Source organism: Aotus nancymaae, unplaced genomic scaffold, assembly GCF_030222135.1.
Source record: "Aotus nancymaae isolate 86718 unplaced genomic scaffold, 86718_ANA_hifiasm-v0.15.2.pri h1tg000040l, whole genome shotgun sequence".
NCBI lineage: Eukaryota > Metazoa > Chordata > Mammalia > Primates > Aotidae > Aotus > Aotus nancymaae.
Genome location: NW_026988454.1, coordinates 43,805,208 through 43,828,553, shown reverse-complemented (window position 1 = coordinate 43,828,553; position 23,346 = coordinate 43,805,208). Strand labels below are relative to the sequence as shown.

At 36.1% G+C, this 23,346-nt stretch overlaps 1 protein-coding gene across 17 annotated transcripts in view; it reads right to left on the bottom strand.

Annotated features, from left to right (window-relative positions):
* Window positions 1–23,002, bottom strand: part of TRDN (triadin) — a 369,423-nt gene extending 346,421 nt beyond the window's left edge. For 7 of the 17 annotated variants that reach the window (XM_064360733.1, XM_064360737.1, XM_064360734.1 and 4 more), the window contains exon 1: window positions 22,635–22,990. In XM_064360733.1, coding sequence (XP_064216803.1) covers window positions 22,635–22,656 — 22 coding nt within the window. In that variant the 5' untranslated portion in view covers window positions 22,657–22,990. Of the gene's footprint in view, window positions 1–22,634 lie in introns of all 17 variants that reach the window. The other 10 variants (XM_064360730.1, XM_064360736.1, XM_064360731.1 and 7 more) reach the window with 6 other exon arrangements.
* Window positions 23,003–23,346: the final 344 nt, after the last annotated feature.

The window sequence follows — 23,346 nt, the reverse complement described above, 5'->3', positions numbered from 1 at the left end:
GGTTTATTCATTTCAATTGAAAACCTAGAGACTGGAAGCCAAAGCAGAGTTATTTTCTAGTCACCCTTTAAGATGCTCTAGGATATTGATACTCAAACTGTGGTCTACGACCAGCACCTCCTCATTTCCTGGGGGGTCACTGGGAATGCAGGTTCTCAGGCTCCATCCCAGAACTACTAAATCAGAATCTGCCTTTTGATAAGATTCCCAAATGATTCATATGCACATTAATGTTTGGGAGGCCTGGCTGTAGGGATGTATAAATCACTTCCTGCTTCAAACTCCCCACCGTACAATGAACATAAGACTGTTGCCACAGAACAGTGCCTCATTAAAGAAAAAACCTCAAATTGACCCTTTTAATATAATTCAAAGATACACAAAATGTAAATTTAGAAAACAAAGCATACTAGCAATGTTATTCTAGAATAAAAATGTTAAAACTAGCTACTGACTTTAAACTATCCTTATACTCTTACACTATTATAGATAAAAATACAATTTTAGAAAATTATTTTTAATTATACTTATTAAAGAATATTTCTTTATAACAATATTTTAACTACAGAATGGTCAAATATTTTTGAAAAATAAATGGAAATATATTTAAAATTTTAATTTAAAATTTATTTTCAAATACATTTTAATTACAATTTATACAAAACTTAACTCAAAATGGATTAATGACTTAAATGTGAGACCCAAAACCATGAATCTACAAGAAATTTAGGGGAATTCCTTTAAGACATTGATCGGGAAAAGATTTTATGGAGAAGACCACAAAGGCACAGGAAACAAAAGGAAAGATAGACAAATGGGATTATATCAAACTAAAAAGCTTCTGCACAGCACAGGAAACAGTCAACATAGTATAGAAACAACCAAATGAATAGAATAAAAGATTTCCAAACTATTTGTCCTGCAAGATATTAATGTCCAGAATACACAAGAAACTCAAACAATAGCAAAAACAAACAATAAAACAAATAGTGTGATTAAAAAATTGGCAAATGAAGTGAATTGACATCATTCAAAAGATATTCAAATGGCCAAAAAGTATATGAAAAAAATGCTCAATATCACTAATCATCAGTGAAATGTAAATCAAAATCACAATGAGATATCTCACTCCAGTTAGAATGTCTATTATCAAAAAGACAGAAGATAATAAATAATGGCAAGGATGTGGAGAAGGGAACTCTCACACACTGGTGATGGGAATGTAAATTAGTATGGCCATTATGAAAAAGAGTGTGGAGCTTCCTTGAAAAACTGAAAATATAACTACCATTGATCTAGAATCCCACTACTTGGTATATAGTCAAATGAATTGAAATCAGTATGTTGAAGAGATATCTGCACTCCCAGGTTTAGTGTGGTACTATTCATGACAACCAAGATATATAGTCAACCTAAGTATACATCAACAGATGAATGAAGAAAGAAAATAAATCTGTTGTGTGTGTCGGTGTATATATATATAATGTGTGCGCGCACACACACACACACAACACACACATGCACAATGGAATACTATCTGTCCCTAAAAAGGAATGAAATACTGTCATTCACAGTTACATAGATAACTATGTCAAGTGAAATAGGCTAGACACAAAAGGCAAATATTATTTGATGTCACTCATATGTGGAAGCTATAAAAGTTGATCTCATAGAGGTGGAGAGTAGAACAGTGGTTACTAGAGGCTAGGAAGTGTGGGGATGTGGGGATAGCCAGAGGTTGGTTAATAGATGCAGCTAGATAGGAGGAATTACAGCTAGATAGGAGGATGAGTTGTATTGTTCTACAGCATTGTAAAGTGACTATAATTAACAATTTTTTGCCTATTTTTAATAGCTAGAATAATGGATTTTGAATATTCCCAACAAAAAGAAATGACAAATATTTGATATGATTAACATACTAATTACCCTGATTTGATCATTTGATTTGGAATTTGAGACTGTAGTGAGCTATGATCATGCCACTGGGCTCCAGCCTGGGCAACAAGTGAGACCCCATCTCAAAAAAGAAAATTATATCCATAATATACATTATACTTTACATTATTTATAAAGGAGGTTTGCAAAAAAATCAAATATTTTCTCTTAGTGCTTCATGCAGTGTCTGATATGTTGTAGGAACTCAATATTTATTAAAATCTTTAATTTTACATTTTATTCTATGCCTCACAAATCAAATATATGTGTACTTCATGTTTATTTATATGCATTTACACTGTGTAAATGCTGTATAAATATGTATGTATGATTTCTTACCACTTAAAGTTTTGCTCTGTTAATGTTGTTTTCCTTCCTGAATGTTTTCTTTAATACTCCTCATCAAAAGAATGTCTACATTCTGCCCTTTAAATAACATCCAGTGTTTCCAGGTCAAACTGATACAACTTGCTTTCCTGCAAATCTACCTTTATGCTTATTTAATTTCAAATTTTTCTTTCTAACTTTTACTATTTCACCAAATTCAATTAATCACCTTGTCATATCTTCTTGTATCCCACTCTGATCACCTTTTTTTTTTCTCTAAGTAATCTTATTTGGAAGATGTTTAATCACGAAGATTGTTTCAGAAGTTTAAAATCTACAGGCATTTATGCAAGGATTAGAATTCCTAGACAAATGAAAAAATATTTTAGAGTGCAAATACAAAAGACACATTTGAGTTTAAACAACAGAGCAATAACACATCCTTCACCTACCTCAAACAGATCATGTTTAGCTGACATGGCTATGGGTTTCATGAAATTAATCTCTGACCTGATGTTTTTTAACCACACCAGTGTCAGCTTTCTATTTATAGGCTCTTATCCAGCTGAAAATGAACATAGCTTCCTGGTGTGTGCAAGCCCAGGAAGGTGAAGGATACCCATTCCAAAGTAGGGCAAGGTGTCCCGGTCAAAGAACCAGAGGAAACCAGAGGGGCCTTTTTAAAAGTTCATTTTAAAATGCAGATAATATGAATTGTATATTGTACATAGGTGGCTGAATATATATACACAAACACCATTGATTGTAGAACAAGTCGCAGCTTGTATTTTAGAAATGTTCATTGAATTGAATGGAAGCAGGTTCAATGTAGCAATATTAAGAATAAATAAATATTGCACAAGCTACAATCTCTCTCCTAAGGTTTCCAAATATCCATTTGTGGTGGAAAAAAATGAAGTGCCTCTCAAACTTTGCTGATTATTAGCTGGAAAATGTTACTTGATAGATGACGTCATTTCTTGGAGTGAAAGTCATTGCTACAGAAAGAATAATCTTGTTAATCGTCGATGTCGATGTGTCATTAGTTGTCCCAATGATGAACTCTGTGACCTTGATAAAGGAACTCCTTTTTAGATTCACATTGCTAATATAAAAAGGAGGTTATTTCTTTTTAAAGATATTTATGTAAAAATATTTCATGAAAAATAAATTTGTTTGTTTTTTGAAACGGAGTTTTGCTCTTGTCACCCAGGCTGGAGTGCAGTGTGGCGATGTCAGCTCACTGTAACCTCTGTCTCCTGGTTCAAGTGATTCTCCTGCCTCAGCCTCCCAAGTAGGTGGGATTACAGGTGCTTACCACCACACCCAGCTAATTTTTGTATCTTTAGTAGAGACAGGTTTCACCATATTGTCCAGGCTGGTGTTGAACTCCTGACCTCAGGTGATCCACCCCCCTTGGCCTCCCAAAGTGATATGATTACAAGCATGAGCCACTGCACCCAGCCCATGAAAAATAAATTTGCAATCCTCCTATGCCAATTTTATATGGTCCTCTAAAAATTGGTCTTCTAGTAAGTAAGAGAAAGTTATAGCAATCAGATACACACTGGTATATTAGTTTTCTACTGCACCATAACACAATACCACAACCTTAAAACAACACAAAGTTACCTTACAATTCTGTACTTGGAAGTCCAACATGGGTCTCAAGGGCTAAAATCAAAGTGTCAGCAGGGCTACATTCCTTCCTGGGGCTCTAGAGAGAATCCACCTCCTTGTACTTTCTACCTTCTATAGGTTCCCCATTCCTTGGCTTATAGCTGCTTCTTCTATCTTCAAAGCCAGTAGTGGCTGACTGAGTCATTACATCACTTTTCCCACTGACCACTAGCAGAGGAAGTTCTCCCATTTTAAGGCCTTCTGTGATTTTATTTGGTCCACCCAGATAATTCAGGATCCCCTCTCCCTCTCCAGGTCCTTAATAAAATCCCATCTGCAAATTCTCTTTTCCAGGTAAGGTAACATATTTACAGGTTCTGGGGACTAGGACATGAATATTTTTGGGGACAATCATTCTGTATACCACAACAAATATTCTCACTACTCTTCATCAGTAGACATCGTGTGAGCACTCCCTTATGCACAGTTTTGCTTAGGCCTGCTCAGTGAAATTAAGTATTGCTTAAAATCCGTGGCACACAACCGTATATCTTTTGGGCATTTCAATTTTAAAAATGCCCCTTCACATTTGCAAAATCTTTAAGTGGTGTGATAACGTTAGTTGAGAGTCTGCTTTTTTTCCTCCTCCTTCTCCTCTTTCTCCTCCTCTTTTTTAATCTCCCCACTCTCCTCCTCTACTTCCTTGTTCTTTTTGTGTGAATTTCTCTCCAGTAACTAAAACATTTTATTATAATAATCAACATTTCTTAAATATATTTCACTAAAGGAGTGAATGTGTAAATAAATCAATGATGAAATTAAAGAAGTATAACAATTGTACAATTGCCTAGCATCATGTTGAATTTGGGTGAAACAACTTTACGCTAAATAAGTTACCATTATTCATTGGGTAATGTAGTATTATGAACTCAGTAGTAGTGTGCAAGATGCATTAGAAGTCAGGAGATTACAAAGATGCTAACATAATGTATTATCTGCTGCTGCTAATAAAAGATTCCAAAACTTAGTGGCCTAAAACAACAATAATCATTTATTTTGCTCAGAAATTTGTAATTTGGTTAGAGGTCAGCAGGTGTGGCCTGTCTCTGCTCCACAGTTGTCACATGTGGTGGCTCAACTGGGGACTAGAGAATCCATGATCAAGATGACTCATTCACATTGCTGGAAAGTTGGTGCTGGCTGTTGGCTGGAAGCTTGGCTGGGTTTGCAGGTCAAGGTCTTAGTCCCTTTCATTATGGGACCAAGCATAGTTTCAAAAGCAGATATCCTGGAAAACAATCAACCTGGATATGTCTGGAATTTTTATGATCTAACTTGGAAGTTATTTTCACTGTATGTTAGTTGTTGAAGCTGTTATACAGGTCTGTTTGTGTTTAAGGGGAAGAAAAATAGGCCTCACCCCTCAATAGAAGAGTCAAGGTCACAGTATAAGAAGAACACATGAGATGGGAAATCTTCCTGCAGCCACTTTTGAAAAATACAATATGCTACATACAGACATCCATATATGAAATAACAGGAGTTTAAATTAGAACAGGAACAATGAGAAGAACAAGGAAAAGCTGAACACAAGAAATGAGGACTCCAAAGTTTAGAGACTGAGCATATGGATAAAAAACAGAACTCTGCAGATCCAGAGAAATAGCTGATTATGGGGAAAAGTTCATGAGTTTCAGTGTGCACATGTTGGGCTCTTGGCCTTCATACACTTTTGCTCTCTTCCAGGCAAATAGTTTCTTTGATTTTTTCCTCCATCTCCATTCTTCAGATTTCCATTTCCCATGAAAAGAATCTTATTGTACATCATCATAAATTTATCATGAAAAGCATCCTCTATTATTATATGTGAGTTTCAATCCACTATAGTACATGATTGATTTGGATCTTTATTCCTAATTAATTGGAAGCAATAGGGAATTTTTTTTTAAAGTCTATATGTCGTTAACTAGGGTTGTGGCTCTCAAACTTCAACATGTGTCAGAATCATCTAAAAGGGTTGTTAGAGCACAGATCACTAGGCCCTACTCTCCTCTCATAGTTTATGATTCCAAAAGTCTGAGATGTATCCCAATAATGTGCCTTTCCAATAAGCGTCCAGGTGATGCTGATGCTGCTGGTCTGGGGACTACACATTGGCAAACTCTGATCTGGGAGAATAAAACTCATTTGGAATTTTCTCAAAGTTGTTATGTCCATAAAGTTCACATGCATTCATACATTTTGACCCAAATCAAAAAACAGAAAAGAATGTCTATTGTACCCATGTTCTTTGTGAATTTTTACAAATAGAATTTTTTTTTCATTTTCATTTCTGGAGATAATAAAATATAGGTAAATGGAGATAGATTCTCTCCCAATCCTTCTTTTCTCACACACTGAGGCCGAGTTAGGCTTTCCACCTCAATAAAACCTCCTTCCATTAAATTGAAAATTGAATAATTTTTGAGAGATTAAGCTAGCAAAATAACCATAAAGTAGATAAAATTAACCGTCTGAAGTCATAAAAATATAAAGCAAGGCTGGGCGCGGTGGCTCAAGCCTGTAATCCCAGCACTTTGGGAGGCCGAGGCGGGTGGATCACGAGGTCAAGAGATCGAGACCATCCTGGTCAACATGGTGAAACCCCATCTCTACTAACACAAAAAATTAGCTGGGCATGGTGGCGCATGCCTGTAATCCCAGCTACTCAGGAAGCTGAGGCAGGAGAATTGCCTGAATCCAGGAGGCGGAGGTTGCAGTGAGCCGAGATCGCGCCATTGCACTCCAGCCTGGGTAACAAGAGCGAAACTCCGTCTCAAAAAAAAAAAAAAAAAAAAAAAAAAAACTATAAAGCAAGCAAAGAAAGAAAACCATTACCAAAAAAGTTGGTTCCCTGGAGAGGAAAGTTCAAAGAAAGGGGAGCCTTAATTGGGAAGTGACGCCACAGTGAGAGTCAATGGGTGGATAGATGAAGATGTGCTTCCCAGGTGCTGGAAGTAGTTTCCTGATATGAGTATTGGTTATGTGGATGTCAACTCCATTACTTCTTAGTAAATGATAAAGACAGTTGACCCTTGAACAACATGGGTTTTAACTGTGTAGTTCCACTTACGAACTTTTAAAAATGAAAGTTATAGAAAATGTGCCTGGCTCTCCTACCTCCCCTTCCAACTTCTTAACCTCTTCTGCTTCTGCCACCACTGGGACAGCAAGACCAATTCTTCCTCTTTTCTCTCCTCCTCACTCTATTCAATGTGAAGACGATGAAGATGAAGGTCTTTATGATGATCCACTTCCACTAAATGTATACTAAATATATTTTCTCTTCTTTATGATTTTCTTAAAAAAGTTTCCTTTCCCTATCTTATTTTATTGTAATTCTCTCTCTCCACACACACACACACACACACACACACACACACACACAAATATGAAATATGTGTTCATCAACAATGTTATTGGTAAGGCTTCTGGTCAACAGTAGGCTATTAATAAAGTTTTGGGGGGAGTCAAAATTATATGTGGATTTTCAACTGGGGAGTCGGTGTCCTTTACCTTTGCATTGTTCAAGGGTCAACTGCATATGTGAGTTATGAACTTTTGAGAGACTGTATTTTATGATGACTCATAGTATTTTTTTTAACACTGAACTGAGGAGGCAGCTGTTTTCTTGAAAACTAAGCAGGACAGCATTATTCAACAATCAGTGTCCTAATTCTTTTTATACTTGTATATAGAGTTCTTGCACATTTTGGCCCTAGCTCAGTATTGCCTATAAGCTTAATTTTAAGTGAGTTTTTATATGATTTGAAAATACATTTGTCATCATGGTAGTTATTGCGAAGGATTAAAGAAACACTGGAGGTACTCTAGCCAAACATGTAGAGTTCAACATGACACAATATAGGGTGACTCCCAAGTAAAATAAATGTAATCCACCTTGAGGTTTATTTAGCTTGCGTAAAACCATATCGGGCAATTTTGTAAAGTACTCTCTTTCACTTTACCCATCAGACCTGCTTCCACCTGTGCCTCTCCTCAAATTATGCTGTCACTTTTCAACTCATTAGTTAGCTCAAGGACACAGAAAATAAGCCATCACCTTTCACTGATTTTTCTCAAGGGGGAAGTATGTCATTCCATTTAGTTTGTGATTCTTTTTGCCCTGTACTTCCCTGAAGTTATTGTTTCTTTTTTTTTCTTTCTACTATAGAATTGTTAAGTAGTAAATTAAGGCAAACAAATAAACTGATTGAAGAAGCAAAATGACCTTCTCACCAATCTAAATACCCTCTGTTGACATAAAAAGAATCTTCTATATAAAATTGAAAGATAACTAAGCTTAGAGTTTCTCATAGTTGAGGATTTCAATTCCATTTCCTTTGAAACTACCACTAGCAACTATGCTTATCTTTATTTTATGTTCTTGTTAACTGTGGTATAGTTTATCAGCTCTGATAGAAAAATTTTGGGGGTGTTTATGGAGTCAAATTATGGTGAGAGGTGCTACTTGGTACTAATTATTCTGCGATCTCTGGGGAAGATTACAACAAAATTTTCCACCCTGAATGCCAGTAAAGTTTGTCTCCTCCAGCTTTGTTCATTGGACCGAAGATCAACGTATTTATTAATTTAGTTCAAAAAAATCATAATTGTTTCTTAAATGAATTAATCTGGAATTTTTAGGATCTAGGGATGTTGTGCAAAACTTAATTCTTTACTTTTTCTTCTATGTCCCTGCCCTTTAATTTAGAAACATTCTTCAAGTGTTAACATAAGTTCTACTCCTTTATGTCAGCCCCTGATCAACCAAATCTGTCCATTCTCCTAGCTTCTCAGATTTCCTGGATAGTAATATCTCATAACAGTTGATTGGCTTATTTGTTTTATATTGATTCATTCCCTAATAGCTTTATACATGTAAACATTGTCTATTTTAAACTTGAGTGATGAGAAACCAAGAAACATATCTCACAATTTTTGTATGTAATTTTATACATACTTCTTTCAAGAAACTTTGAACTGGCAGCCCAGTGTCATATAGTTACATATATAATTATCTTATTGTTTCTCGAGGGCTAGATTTATGAATATTTTACATTTTATCCCTAGAATTAAAACAGCACCTGGCAAAGTAGATGACAAAAATATATACAAGTAATGTCTGTTAGGTGCATGATTATCACTCTGGGTGTCAGACTTTTTGTTCCTCTCCATCCACAGGCAAATGACAGAGTGATAGGAAGGAGATAAAATACTATGTCTCAAAGTACCTGGGTATTGAGAACCCGTCCGTGTCCCTCAAAACAGAGACCCATACCACAATGGTACAACACATCATTCTAGCCAGACCAACAAGACACTTCAAATCCAGAGGGACTTGGCAGAAACTGAGCAGTGAAATCTGGTTGACTTAACTCACGAAGTAGCCAAAATTTTCTGGAAACTGTAGAACTATTATTTCTAACATAACTCTCAGTCACTATGAACAAAGCCCTTAGAGAATTCTGCTGACTTATTGCTTTAATCTAGTTATTACTGCTACCCTAAATACCTTCTGCTCAAATTTTCAGAGGCTTGGTCTGTGGACCCTGTCATGCTTTTATAGGAACTCTTGACAAGACCACTGGCCTGACTGCTAGTTCTCATGGTGTTTAGAACAACCCTGCCGACAGATTTGGTTTTTCTTTAGCAACTGATTCTTCTTTGTTAACTTGAAGAAACTTGTTTAATTGTTACCTTTCTGACAGTTTGTATTATTTTATTATTTCTTCATGAACTGGACATTGTCTCCATACAAACAAAGTAAGCTCAGAGTAGTGGATGTGGGGGTGGAAATCAGCAATAGAGGTTCAAACAAAGGGAGAACACACAGATGGGATGACAGGGAACTAGGAAACATAATAACTAGTTAAAAATGAATCTGAAACACACAACTTTTATAGTATCATACCAACAGTGTGCCTGATCAAAAATTGAGTATTTAAACTAGGACTTTTACCCAATTTCTTGGCTAGGTAACTTGGTACCCTAATCATCCCAGGGCAATATCCCACAGACTACTAATTCTCACCTACCTCCTGTCTCTTTTTTTGTCATTTCTGCATTGATCAAATGTATTCTTGATCTCCTTACTCCTTGAACAGCCATTACACCTTCACCACAATATCATGCACACTGCAAATTACCGATGTTAAGAATAGGACAGTCTTTACTTATCCTAGATTATTTTCAACAAGTTTCAAAGTGAAATCATTAACCATAAGATTTATGAACAATAATATGACATTCTTGAACTACATCAAACACCATCAGGCACATCTTGGAGATACCATGCAATAAGGCAAATAATGGCAACAAAGCAAATCACACATTTTTTTTGTATCCCAGACTGTATAAAAGTTGTGTCTGCACTGTATTCTAGTTTATTAAATGTGTAATAACATTATGTCTTAAAAACAATGTACAGATCTTAATTTAAAAATACTTTGTTGGTGGGATGGTTAATAGGTACAGAAATATAGTTAGAAAGAATAAGATCCAGCATTTGATAGCACAATAGTGATTACAGTCAGCAGTGATTTATTGTACACTTAAAAATAACTAAAAGAGAATAATTGGATCGTTACACAAAGAAAGGATAAAAGCTTGAGGTGATGGGTACCCCATTTATCCTAATGTGGTTATTACTCATTGTATGCCTGTATAAAAAGATCTCATGTACCCCATAAATATATACACCTCTGTACCAACAAAAACAAAAAATACTTTATTTTAAAAAATACTAACAATCATGTGAGCCTTCAGTGAGTCATAATCTTTTTGCTTATCAAAGGTCTTGCCTCAATGTTGATGGCTGCTGACTGATCACGGTGGTGGTTGCTGAAGGTGGGCGTGGCTGTAGCAATTACTTAAAATAAGACAAAAATGAAGTTTGCCACATCAATGGACTCTGCCTTTCATGAAAGATGTCTCTGTAGTATGTGAGATTCACTCTTTGATAGTATTTTACCCATAGGAGAACATTTTTCAAAATTGGAGTTAATCCTCTTAAACCCTGCCATGGCTTTATCTACTAAGTTATGTTATATTCTAAATCCTTCGTTGTCATTTCAAAAATGTTCATAGCATCTCCATCAAGAGTAGAGTAGATTCCATCTCAAGAAACCATTTTCTTTGCTCATTTGCAACTCCTAGGCCAGACACGGTGGCTCAGAATGTCTAGTTGTTAGAGCAGTCAGAACACGCAAAATTCCCTATCTTATATAGGGGCGGCTTGTGGTGACCTAAAGCAATTATAATAGTAATATCAAAGATCAATGATCACAGATCACCAAAACAGATATAACAATGACAAAAACGTTTGAAATACTGTAATCCTAGAATATTTGAAGGCTAAGGCAAGTGGATCCCTTGAGGCCAGGAGTTCAAGACCAGCTTGGCCAACATGGTGAAACCCTGTGTCTACAAAAAACTACAAAAATTAGCCTGGCAGGATGGCTGTAATCTTAGCTACTCGGGAGGTGAGGCACAAGAATTGCTTGAACTCAGGAGGCAGAGGTTACAGTGAGCCAAGACTGTGCCACTACACTCCAGCCTGTGAAAGAGAGATAAAGTCTCAAGGGGAAAAAAAAAAGTCACTTCTCATCCACTCAAGTTTAATCATCAGATTGCAGCATCTTCAGGTTCCACTTCTAATTCTAGATCTCTTGCTATTTCCGCCACATATACAGTTACTTCCTCCACTGATGTCTTGAACCCCTCAAAGTCATCATGAGGGTTGGAACCAACTTTTTACAAAATCTGGATAATATTGATATTTTGACCTCCTCCCATGAATCACAAATATTTTTAATGGCCTCTAGAATAGTGAATTCTCAAGAAAGTTGTCAATTTCCTTTGCTCAGATCCATAAGAGGAATTGCTCTCTGTCAGCTGTGGCCTTACAAAATATATTTCTTAAAAAATAAGTCTTGAAAATCAAAATTACTCCTTGAGCCATGGGCTGCAAAATAGATGTTGTGTTAATAGTTATGAAAACAACATTAATCTCCTTGTATATTGCCATCAGAGTTCTTGGGTGACCAGGTGCATTGTCAATAAGCAGAAATATTTTTAAAGAATTTTTTTGAGCAGTAAGTCTCAACAGTGGGCTTAAAATATTCAGTAAAACATGTTGTAAACAGATGTGCTGTCATCCAGGATTCATTATTTCATTGATAGAGCACAGGCAAAGTAAATTTATTATAACTCTTTAGAGTCCTGGAATTGTCATAATGGTAAATGAGCATTGGCTTAAACTTAAAGTCATCAGTTGCATTATTCCCTAACAAAAGTCAGCTTGAACTTTGAAGCTTTGGATCCAGGCATTGACTTCTCCCGTCTAGCTCTGAAAGTTCTAGATGGCATCTTCTTCCAGTAGAAGACTGTTTAGTATACATTGAAAATGTGTTGTTTAGTGTAGCCACCTTCATCAGTCAATGATCTTAGCTAGATCTTCTGAGTAACTTGCTGCAGCTTCTGCATCAACCCTTGCTACTTCCACCTTGCACTTTTATGTTATGGAGATGGCTTCTTTTCTTAAACCTCATGAACCAACTTCTGCTAGCTTCCAACTTTTCTTCTGCAGCTTTCTTACCTTTCCACGTCTTCATAGAATTGAAGAGATTTAAGGCCTTGGCCTGGATTAGGCTTTGGCTGAAAGAGAATTTTGGCTGGTTGGATCTTCTGTACAGACCACTGCAACTTTCTCCACATCAGCAATAAGTTTGTTTCACTTTGTTATCCTTTGTGTATTCACAAAGTAGAAGTGCAGAGTAGCACTTCTAATTTCCTTCAATAACTTTTCTTTTGCATTCTCAACCTGGCTCTTTGGTGCAAGAAACCTAGCTTTCAGCCTATCTTGGCTTTTGGCATGCCTTCCTCAGTCAGCTTAATTAATTTCAGCTTTTGATTGAAAGTAAAGATATGCAACTCTTCCTTTCACTTGAACACTTAAAGGCTGTTGTAGGGTTATTAATTTTCCTAATCTCAATATTGTTGTGTCTTAGGGAATAGAAAGGCCGAGGAGAAGGAGAGATAGTAGGAATGTCTAGTTGTTGGAGCAGTCAGAACACACACATCTATTGATGAAATTCTATTATATAGGGGCAGCTTGTGGTGACCTAAAACAATTATAATAGTAATATCGAAGATCAATGATCACAGATCACCAAAACAGATATAACAATAACAAAAACATTTGAAATACTGTGAGAATTACCAAAATGGGACACAGAGACATGAAGTGAGCACATGCTGTTGGGAAAATGGTGGTGATAGCTTTATTCTACACAGGGTTGCAACAAATTTTGAATTTGTAAAAAAATGCAATATCTGTGGTGTGCAGTAAAGCAAAGTGCAATTGAAAGAGGCATGCCTGCCATTTCAAATTGGAATCAGATGTTTTAAAATCTGTCCAGTCTTTGTTCTATTATTTTTGCTCTTTCCTTCTTGTTTTTAAATATAGTGGGGACCTTGTATCATTCATCTTTGTGTCCCCATTGTCAGGCATTCAGTTTGGTACACAATAGGCATTAAAATATTGAATAAAACTGAACCTCGGTATGACATACTGCTTTATAAATCTACATCTAGGTTGATAATTAATACCATAGAGTCTAACATTTTGTTATATTTCAGATGGAGGTAACTTGCCTTTTTCTAAATGCAATGCCTAATATTTCTGCAGATTTAAATTCACTAACTTGGCATTTTACTATACTATAGTAACTTTCAGATTTTACAGTACACTTTTCCCCTAGGCAATTATATATAGGTTAAATAAGAATAACCATGGGCAAAAATAATAGCTCCCGCAGTGACTGTCAGAGAAGTGCCACTTCATATCTGTTATTTTTGTCTTGACATTATATCAGATGTCTACCTCAAACAGAAAAGTCCCTAATCACATGATAATTTTATTTTAAAAGGAAACAATTTTCCAAGGAAAGTTTGCTAAATATGTATTTTGAACGTCTATATAAATGGAAACTGAATCTCTCACATCCATGAGCTCACTAATGCCCTGGACCATATTAAAACTAAGTTTGGAATACTAAGAGTTTTTTCTTCCTTTTGTTTTTCTCAACACTTTAGTAACCTGTGTCAGGGAGGGGAGACTGATGCAGCAAATGCATAGCCAAGATAAAACTGGCTTGTCATAATGAGTTCAGGTTCATGCTGTCTAAATAAAACCAAGTTTCCCCTATAAAGAACAGGTTGGGCCGGGCGCGGTGGCTCAAGCCTGTAATCCCAGCACTTTGGGAGGCCGAGGCGGGTGGATCACGAGGTCAAGAGATCGAGACCATCCTGGTCAACATGGTGAAACCCCGTCTCTACTAATACAAAAAATTAGCTGGGCACGGTGGCGCGTGCCTGTAATCCCAGCTACTCAGGAGGCTGAGGCAGGAGAATTGCCTGAACCCAGGAGGCGGAGATTGCGGTGAGCCGAGATCGTGCCATTGCACTCCAGCCTGGGTATCAAGAGCGAAACTCCGTCTCAAAAAAAAAAAAAAAAAAAAAGAACAGGTTGCTCTATTTAAATTATCTTTGTTCTTATAGGTTAAAATATCATGTATGTCTTTAACTTGTTTGGGCAAAAAGCACATGCCCTAACCCCTGGCACAGATAACAAATTAGAAAATATCTAAACCATATATATTTAAATGTAATATTTAAAGTACATCGTGAGATAGAGTCTGCAGTTTATGAGGAAACAGCTCATTTACATACCAAAGAATCTCTGAAAATTTTAAATTCTGTGTTTCTGACAGCTTCACTTCAGGCATGGAGATGTGGAGATGGTTGATGTTTAGAGAGCATAACTTGTATGGAGCAAAGCAAGACTTTATTCATTGTACATTTGCCAAGGATGGTCCTTTTTGGTTTCCTTTGAAGATGAAAATTAGTATCTTTTTGGATCAGGAAGTTCATCTGTCTCTGCATAACCCTCACTAGGGGTAATATATATTTATGTGACAATCAAAATAAGTATTCTCCATCAAAAAACATACATGTCATTCATATTATATGGGGCAGGTGGAAACTGGAGACAGCAAAAATTAACCTTGATGAATCTTCCTAGATCTTTAAAAGTAAAATGGAACCTAAATTCCATAAACTTGACATTATTGTATGACGTTAATGCATAGTTGCCAGATGAAGGTTTTTCCCTGCTTTGTTCTTTTTAAATGTGTTACATTAGATAATATGCATTTTTAAAAACATATGAAACATGTCCCCAACAGGTTTCTTTTTGTTTGAAAGAACAAAAGAAAAATGTTTTAATACTGTCTTTAAGCTCCAACTAAGCATAATTATAAAACTAAAAGCTTAACTGGAAAATCTTAACCATTCTCTTTTCAAATTGATATATTCAACACAAAGGTCAATGTAGGTGATTTTAAAATTGCTTAGTTGCACTGTTTTATGTTTCTCTCATATTAAATATTGTTAACTGATTAAAAATTAATGCAAACAATATTGGAGGCTTTAGGTCTCTATGGATTCCTAAGCCTTTAGTATAATAACTGAATAGCCTCAATTCATTTTCGCATTGTAAAAGTAGCATGAATTTTAAATTATAGTCACAATAATGACCAAAAATAAATAGGGGAAAAAAAAAAGAAACTTTAAGCTGATAAACAGAACATTTTCATGGGTACCATGTGCTCATAGGGTGGGGAGAAAAATAGTTCCTATTATAAATAATAATAAAAACTACAAGAAAAAGCTTCGCAGTGGAACCTAACAAGGGTTGACACTACAAAGCTGTATTTTCTGCTCATTGTCACTGCAAATTTTGCATCATGGATTATTTGCAGAATTTTAAATGCATAAACTTAATTTGCTAACTAGCATAATCTTGTAAAAAGTTTAAAAAATTCCTCTGGCCATATTATTTTTAATTAACCAAGTTCATGATCCTTCTTGTGAGGCCCCATCCTCCCCAGGCCAAGAGTAGCTGAGTAGTGGAGATAGTATCTGAACCCCAATCTCTGACTTCAGTCAAACTCCATGCACTTACTACTCTCCCACACTCTGTTTTCTTAACGCTTCTTTCTCTTAGCTCTGCACTACATTTTCTCTATGAGTTTCAGTGAACTATACTCTCCTGGTTTTCACAATCTGAATTGCTTGAACCCGGAAGGCGGAAGTTGCAGTGAGCCGAGATCACGCCACTGCACTCCAACCTGGCAACATAGCTAGACTCCGTCTCAATTTAAAAAAAAAAAATTAAAATTAAAATTAAACCATTTTCCTAAATTCAACTTGAGCAGTAAAGAACAAGAAGTTTCAGAGTCAGACTGCTCAGGTTTATATGCTACCTGCCTTTCACAGTTTCTGTGATATTTCAGAGTCATACAAAAGCTTCGTACTTAATACCCTGTCAATAAACACAGTGTTCCAAGACATAGCCTTTTTTAGACCTATCTTTCCTTGCATCATGTTGACTCCTTAGGCGTTTGAATTGTTCTCAGGTTTTCCCATGACCTATCTCAAAAACGAACTGTTTCTAACTAATGTCTCTAATTAATGCCACCAATAATATGAAACTAACCTCCAGATTCCCATATTATAATAGATAGGAAAAATGATTATTTCCTCATCTGCTTTTACAAACATAAGTATAGTTCCAGACTACTCTGCTTAATATGAGCATATTTGTTTTCATTTCAGTAACAACAGACTGTTCAATTTAGAGAGTAATTTGCACTTAGGAATAAATTTGGTGACTAGAGAATTCACTGACCCATATATGTTATGAAAATTAAATTCTTTTTTTTTTTTTTTTTTTTTTTTGAGACGGAGTTTCGCTCGTTACCCAGGCTGGAGTGCAATGGCGCGATCTCCGCTCACCGCAACCTCCGCCTCCTGGGTTCAGGCAATTCTCCTGCCTCAGCCTCCTGAGTAGCTGGGATTACAGAAAATTAAATTCTTACTAAAATTTTTTAATCTAACAACAACTCTGTTTTTTTCCTTAACTATTTATTGAGAAGAAGCTTAAATATTCACAAAAATAGACAATATTATAATGAAACTTAATGTTCTCATCATCAGCTTCAACATAATCAACTAATGGCCAATCCTACCCCACCCATACCCCATCTACTTTCCTCTTGGGCATATTATTTAGAAGCAAATTTCAAATATTGCATCACTTCCTTCATAAATATTTGAATGTGTATCTCCAAATAATAAGTAATTTTAAAACACAACCACAAAACAGTTATCCCACTAAAAGTGTAATTTTTCAATAAGGTCATCTAACAACCAGAGTATATTCAATTTCCACTTATTTCATCAGAATTTTTTAAGGTTGTTTGCTTGAATCATGGCCCAATCATTCCACACACTGTGATGGGTTGCTTACTTTTTACATTTCTTTTCATCTATTCTCTAGATTTTCTTGTTCTTGTTCCCAGGAACTTATTTGAAGTAACTGGGTTGTCTGTACTGTAGAGTTTCCCATAGCCTACTGCCTCCTATTGTGTAGATTTTAGCATATTCCATCCCTCTGTTTCTTAAAAATTGGAGGCTGTGTATTTCCTTTTCCTTCCCTCCTTTCTTGCTTTTTCTTTTCTTTCTAGTCAAAAGAGTCAGTTCTAGCTATCATTGTAATGATTGGGGTTTGCCTTATATTTTGCCAACAGTGTGCCTTTTTTGTGGCTTCCAGACTTTTATCCATGGGTCTGTGCATTGCCCTCAAGTGCTATATAATGAAAAAAATCCAATCTTCTGCTTAAACAATGCATGCACAAAGCTTTTCATTTAACTGTGCCTCTCACCATTGTGGTCCTCCTCTTTAGAATAGGCTAGTTTTCTAATGTCAGTTTTAAAATGTATTTATAACACTAAAAATAATATTTTATATGTGGTATGTTGCTTTATTAGGGAAATGAAGAACATCCCCTGGAAGTGACTAGGCACTGAAACTAGTGCTACACCCCCTTGTACCCCTAGGTCATCTCCACTTAAGCCAGAGCAGCTGCCCTTTGCTTAACAAGGTAAATGCAGATACATAGGTTGGATCGCCTCATAATTTCACCATCTATCACACTAGATGATATTACTTGTTTGCCTAGTTGTTAAGTAGTCTGGCTGTGAATTCTTGAAAACTCAAAATTACTCACTTGAGAACAACAGTGAGTAATCTTGTGCTGAAGAGTCTATGGGAGCAATGCAGTGCATAGAATACAAATGACCATTTTTGCTCTAAATTTTGAATATCAAATCCTCTCATAGGTTTGATTGTTACACAAGCAGTGAAATGTCATTCAGCTAATGGTAAGGAAAGAATTTAACTCATAGAACAAACAATTCTTCCTCTGAAGCCTGAGGTCATGTAATAGTTTAGAAGTTGAAAGTTTGACATAAGCTCTTCTAACATTTTAAAGAAAAAGCTTTCTTGAAGGAAGAAATACTAAGTTAATTATATACAGGATTCCCAGCAACTTGGATCCATTACATTGCAAGGAAGATAGAGGACTATTTCTAGCCTAATCCTGTGTGCTGTTTGAGTCTAATCCAGTATGGGCCAGATTCAACCTACCCAATATAACATGGTCCTAGTGTAGGCTACGACAACAACCTAATTGACCAAGCTAACTATCAGTCCCACACAACAAGAAGACATATCCAGTATGACACTGTGGTCAGACATGGGTGTGAATCCTGGCTGTATCACATACAGTTGTGTGAATTTTAGCACATTCTTTAAACTTCTGAACCTCAGCTTCCTATTCTCTAAGCAGCAATAATACTAGCCTTTATCTCATTTGGTGGCTCTGAAGCTTAAATATTTATCAAGCTTAATACAGTGCTTGACATCTTATGTCTTCAGAATAAATATAAGTTGTTACTATTGCCGTTACAATTATCTTTATTTATTGTGCCAGAATCAAAGGTGTTATTACCCTAAAATCTTCGGGGTTCAACTTTGTCCTATTTCTTTTTTTTTTTTTGAGACAGAGTCTCACTTTGTCACCAGGCACCAGGCTGGAATGCAGTGGCACAATCTCGGCTCACTGCAACCTCTGCCTCCCGGGTTCAAGCAATTCTCCTGCCTCAGCCTCCCGAGTAGCTGGGACTACAGGTGCATACCACCATGCCCAGCTAATTTTTGTATTTTTAGTAGAGATGGGGTTTTGATCTCTTGACCTCGTGATCCACCCGCCTCGGCCTCCCAAAGTGCTGGGATTACAGGCTTGAGCCACCGTACCTGGCCTGTCCTATTTCTAATGTTTCTATTGCTCTGTACCTGAAATACAATTCTATATTTAGCATTATTTCCTTTCTTCCACTAGATGAAGTAAGCTAGCTTGGAACCTGCAGTGGAAATCAATGTGAACAACTAGGTGAGGTTATAGGCACAACATGTACTATAGTTGAATAAGCACTGGAATGAGCCACAGAAGGCATGAAATGTATCCTCAAATCTCTCCTAATTTCTTATGACCATGGGAGAGTCATATAATCTGTATGAGCCTGGTCTTTCCAAAACCTGAGATGAGGACAGTTGACTAGAGCTCTCTAAGGTAATGAGTTACCTCTTATATTCTTAAGTGCCACAAACTGTGTGTGTGTGTGTGTGTGTGTGTGTGTGAGAGAGAGAGAGAGAGAGAGAGATAAATGGATGGAAATGGTATTTGGTAAGTGGTGTAAGTCTACTGATACAGTGCTTTCATTTCAGCAATTTGTCCAAAAGTGATGGCAAGGCCCAGGCATGGTGGTTCATGCCTGTACTCCCAATATTTTGGGAGGCAGAGGCAGGAAAATTGCTTGAAGCCAGTAGTTCAAGTACAGCCTGGTCAACATAAGGAGATCCTGTCTCTACAAAAAATAATAATAATAAATTAGCCAGGCATGGTGGTGCATACCTGTAGTTCTAACTACTTTTAATGCTGAGGTAGAAAGATTGCTGGATCCCAGGAGTTTGAGACTGCAATGAGCTATGATTACCATTGCATTCGAACCTGGGCAACAGAGAGAAACTCTGTCCTTAAAAAAAAAAAAAAAAAAAACGTGGTTGAAAAAGAAATATAGCAGATGAAAGAAAATAAGACTACTCCAGGCTGTACTAAGGCACTGTACAAAAGTATACCTTTTATTAAAGACTGGAGGAAGGCAGTTGTAGCTGGGGCACAAAAGGTGAGAAATGCAAAGATAATGTGAAACTGTGTAGTAAAACAGTGTGCCAAAAACTTTGGATATCCTTAAAGAATGACTGTGCTACCTTAAAAGATAAGTTCATTTGAGTAGGCAGTCTTATTTTCATTCAAGAAATATTATTAATTAATTATTCCAGAAAAGGAAAAAGGTGCATAATTGATGTTCAGATAACATAGATCCTAGAAACTGTTAAGACCCAGAAATGGAAAATGACCATCATCCAGGAATTACATGGTATTTCTACTTTTCAATTTTATCATTAATTCAATTATTATTATTTATTATTTTTTTTTTTGAGATGGAGTTTCACTCTTGTTGGGCAGGCTGGAGTGCAGTGGCACTATCTTGGCTCACTGCAACCTCCACCTCCCAGGTTCAAGCGACTCTCCTGTCTCAGCCTCCTGAGTAGCTGGGATTACAGGCACATGTCACCACGCCCAGCAATTTTTTTTTATTTTTAGTAGAGACAGGATTTCACCATATTGGCCAGGCTGGTCTCAAACTCATGACCTCAAGGTGATCCACCCTTCTCGGCCTCCTAAAGTGCTGGAATTACAGGCGTGAGCCATTGCACCAGGTCTAATTCGATTATTTTTATGAGTAACTCCAGCAGGTCTTCCAAGATCCTTTTAAACTCCCCACAGAAAGAAGGCAGAAACAAAAGTTCTATTTCATAATCAAGAATTTTCCTGTAAAAAGTCCTTTGAATCAAGTCCAAGTTCTACAGAACATAATCCACAAGCAAGCCCAAGATGGTTTAGTCAACTGACTTCCTGAATCCCCTGGGAGCCCAAGCCCTGAACAGAGGTAGAGAAACAGAAGATTAAGACACTTATAGCTATCTTAATAACTGTGCAGAGCTAAGCAGGAAGTTTTTATAGCTATCTTTCTTTAAGGCAAACTAAAAGCAACATGACACAGAATATCTAAGGAATAGGAAAAATTCTATTTATATTTAGTTAGCAAATTCTGAACTAAAATTGGTAAAGAGTAAACCTGATATCCTCTCACAAAAAAGAAAACACACACACATACAAACTAGATTTAAAGGCGCTGGCTTTAAATATTAGTAATGCTGTGGTCTTGAGCAAGTCACAGAAAATTTTAGTTACAGTTCTTTTTCTGCCAAACTGAGATAATAATGCCTACTTAATTGAATTGTGTCAGTTTTAAATAAGTAAATACACATAACATTCTGAGCAAAATATCTAACACATAGAAATCTGCTAGTAATTGTTATTAATTGTTATGAATTTCTCAGTGCAAGGTAAAAATAAGGCAATTCTTCTTACAAATATTTACTGAAAATCTCCAACAGAAATCATTGTGTGTCCATATTAATTTCTACCCCAAAAGACAAAAACATATATTCTATTTTTCAATTGTCTGATTCAAAGCAAACCAGCGCAACATTTGACTTGGAAGCTGTTAAGAGCACCACCTGTCTGATTTTCTTACAGCTGTCAGAAGCAATTTTAGATCTACCTCCAAAATTTTTACCTCAACTAGAACCAGACTGTGTCTGTATTCAAAGTAATTTAGTTTTGAAGGACTCCTTCATTCTAAGAAATATGTGCATATATATATATATATATGAATATATATATAAATATATATATAAATATATATATTTACAAACACACAAAGTATATATATGAAATATATATATATATAATCTAGTTATATATATATATAGAGAGAGAGATATAATCTAGTTATATCTATCTATCTATCTATATATATATATAAAACTAGAAACCATCAAATAAAAGATATGTATTGTAGTTATAGCATGTAGTCTTTGGTAAAAGCATTGAAACAGAAAATATTTATTGTAACATAAAAATAGAATTCACCATTAAGAGGAAAATGAAGAATGAATTTATGAAAAGAACCAGAATTCTAACACTTAATTGATTTATTTTAAAAATCATATTGATCCACAGTAAGTTTGTGGAATTCCAGTCTTTATCTCTGAGTTTCCATTAATGGTAAACTAGACACGAATGTTGTGGGAGCATTTATGTCTTAAATTATATAAATCATATCTATGCATGCATGTTTGACATACTATAGTTGGAAAGGAAAAACACATTTAAGGTCTCCATTTAAAAATATCATAAAGCAAAAGTGCTTCAAATCATTTTTTAAGTTTAATTATTAGGTATAATATTTTAAGTTCATCATGGTCTCCATCCTTGCAAACTTTGTAATTTTTGGTGGATAAGATATCAGCCTTCATGTTACATGACCATAGCTATTTATAGAGGTGTGGGTAACAACTGTTAACTAGAGGGGACTTTGGTATCACAGTTTCCACATGCAAAATTTAAGAGAAATCTCTCCGTGCTCCCTCAACATACAGATCTGGCAACCTCTCAGCTCCTTAATCCACCTCTCAGATCCTATATATAATCATTGAACAGGACAGTCACCTTAAAGCAACATTTTAAATGGACACATCAACAGTCAATGTGGCTGTCAATTTGCACATTTTTTTTTCCTTACTTGATACGATCGGAAAATGGTAGCAATACCTTCAGCAGTGATCTCAGTCATGGTGGTCGTCAAAAGTAAAAGTCAGTTGAAAAGTTCCCGTCAAGTAGCACTTTGCAGACTATTTGGGGATTTGAGAACTCTGGTAGAGGGTTCTGTGTCAAAACCTGGGGGCTCTTCGTTTTCCTGGCTGTTTCTGCTGCTGCTTTGTTGTTCTGTTGAACTTTGCCTCTCCTCTGCAGAGTTCTCCCCCTGGAAACAACCTAAGCCCTTTCCAAGCAGAACTTGTGGCTCAGCTAGAAGTATCAGCTTCAAACAAAAATAGCCTCATCTCCCTAGGACTCTTCAGCACTTTTTTTTTTGGCACTCTAGAGGAACACACACACAGACACACCAGCTCTCCCGCCCCCAAGAAAGGCAAAAAAAAAAAAAAAAAAAAAAAGAAGAAGAAGAAGAAAAGACAAACGAACTACAAAGTACCATCTAAGCCGCCATAGTTTCTCTAAGTTAATTACAGATCTTGGAGTCTATGTCAGAAAATATGAACTAAAGAGTTGAAAGTAATCTTATCCGTGAGAGCTCAGATTTATTCTTAGTGCTCTTAATGGTCAGAACATTCTTCTTTCCCTTATTTGGTTTGGGGAGGGTCCCAAATGTCTACCAGAAGCAAAGGGGAGGGTAGTCTTAAGTAATTTTCCAAAAGTTGTATTCTTGTTGATCCAAATCCACTTAGCAAGTGCAGTTATTTATATA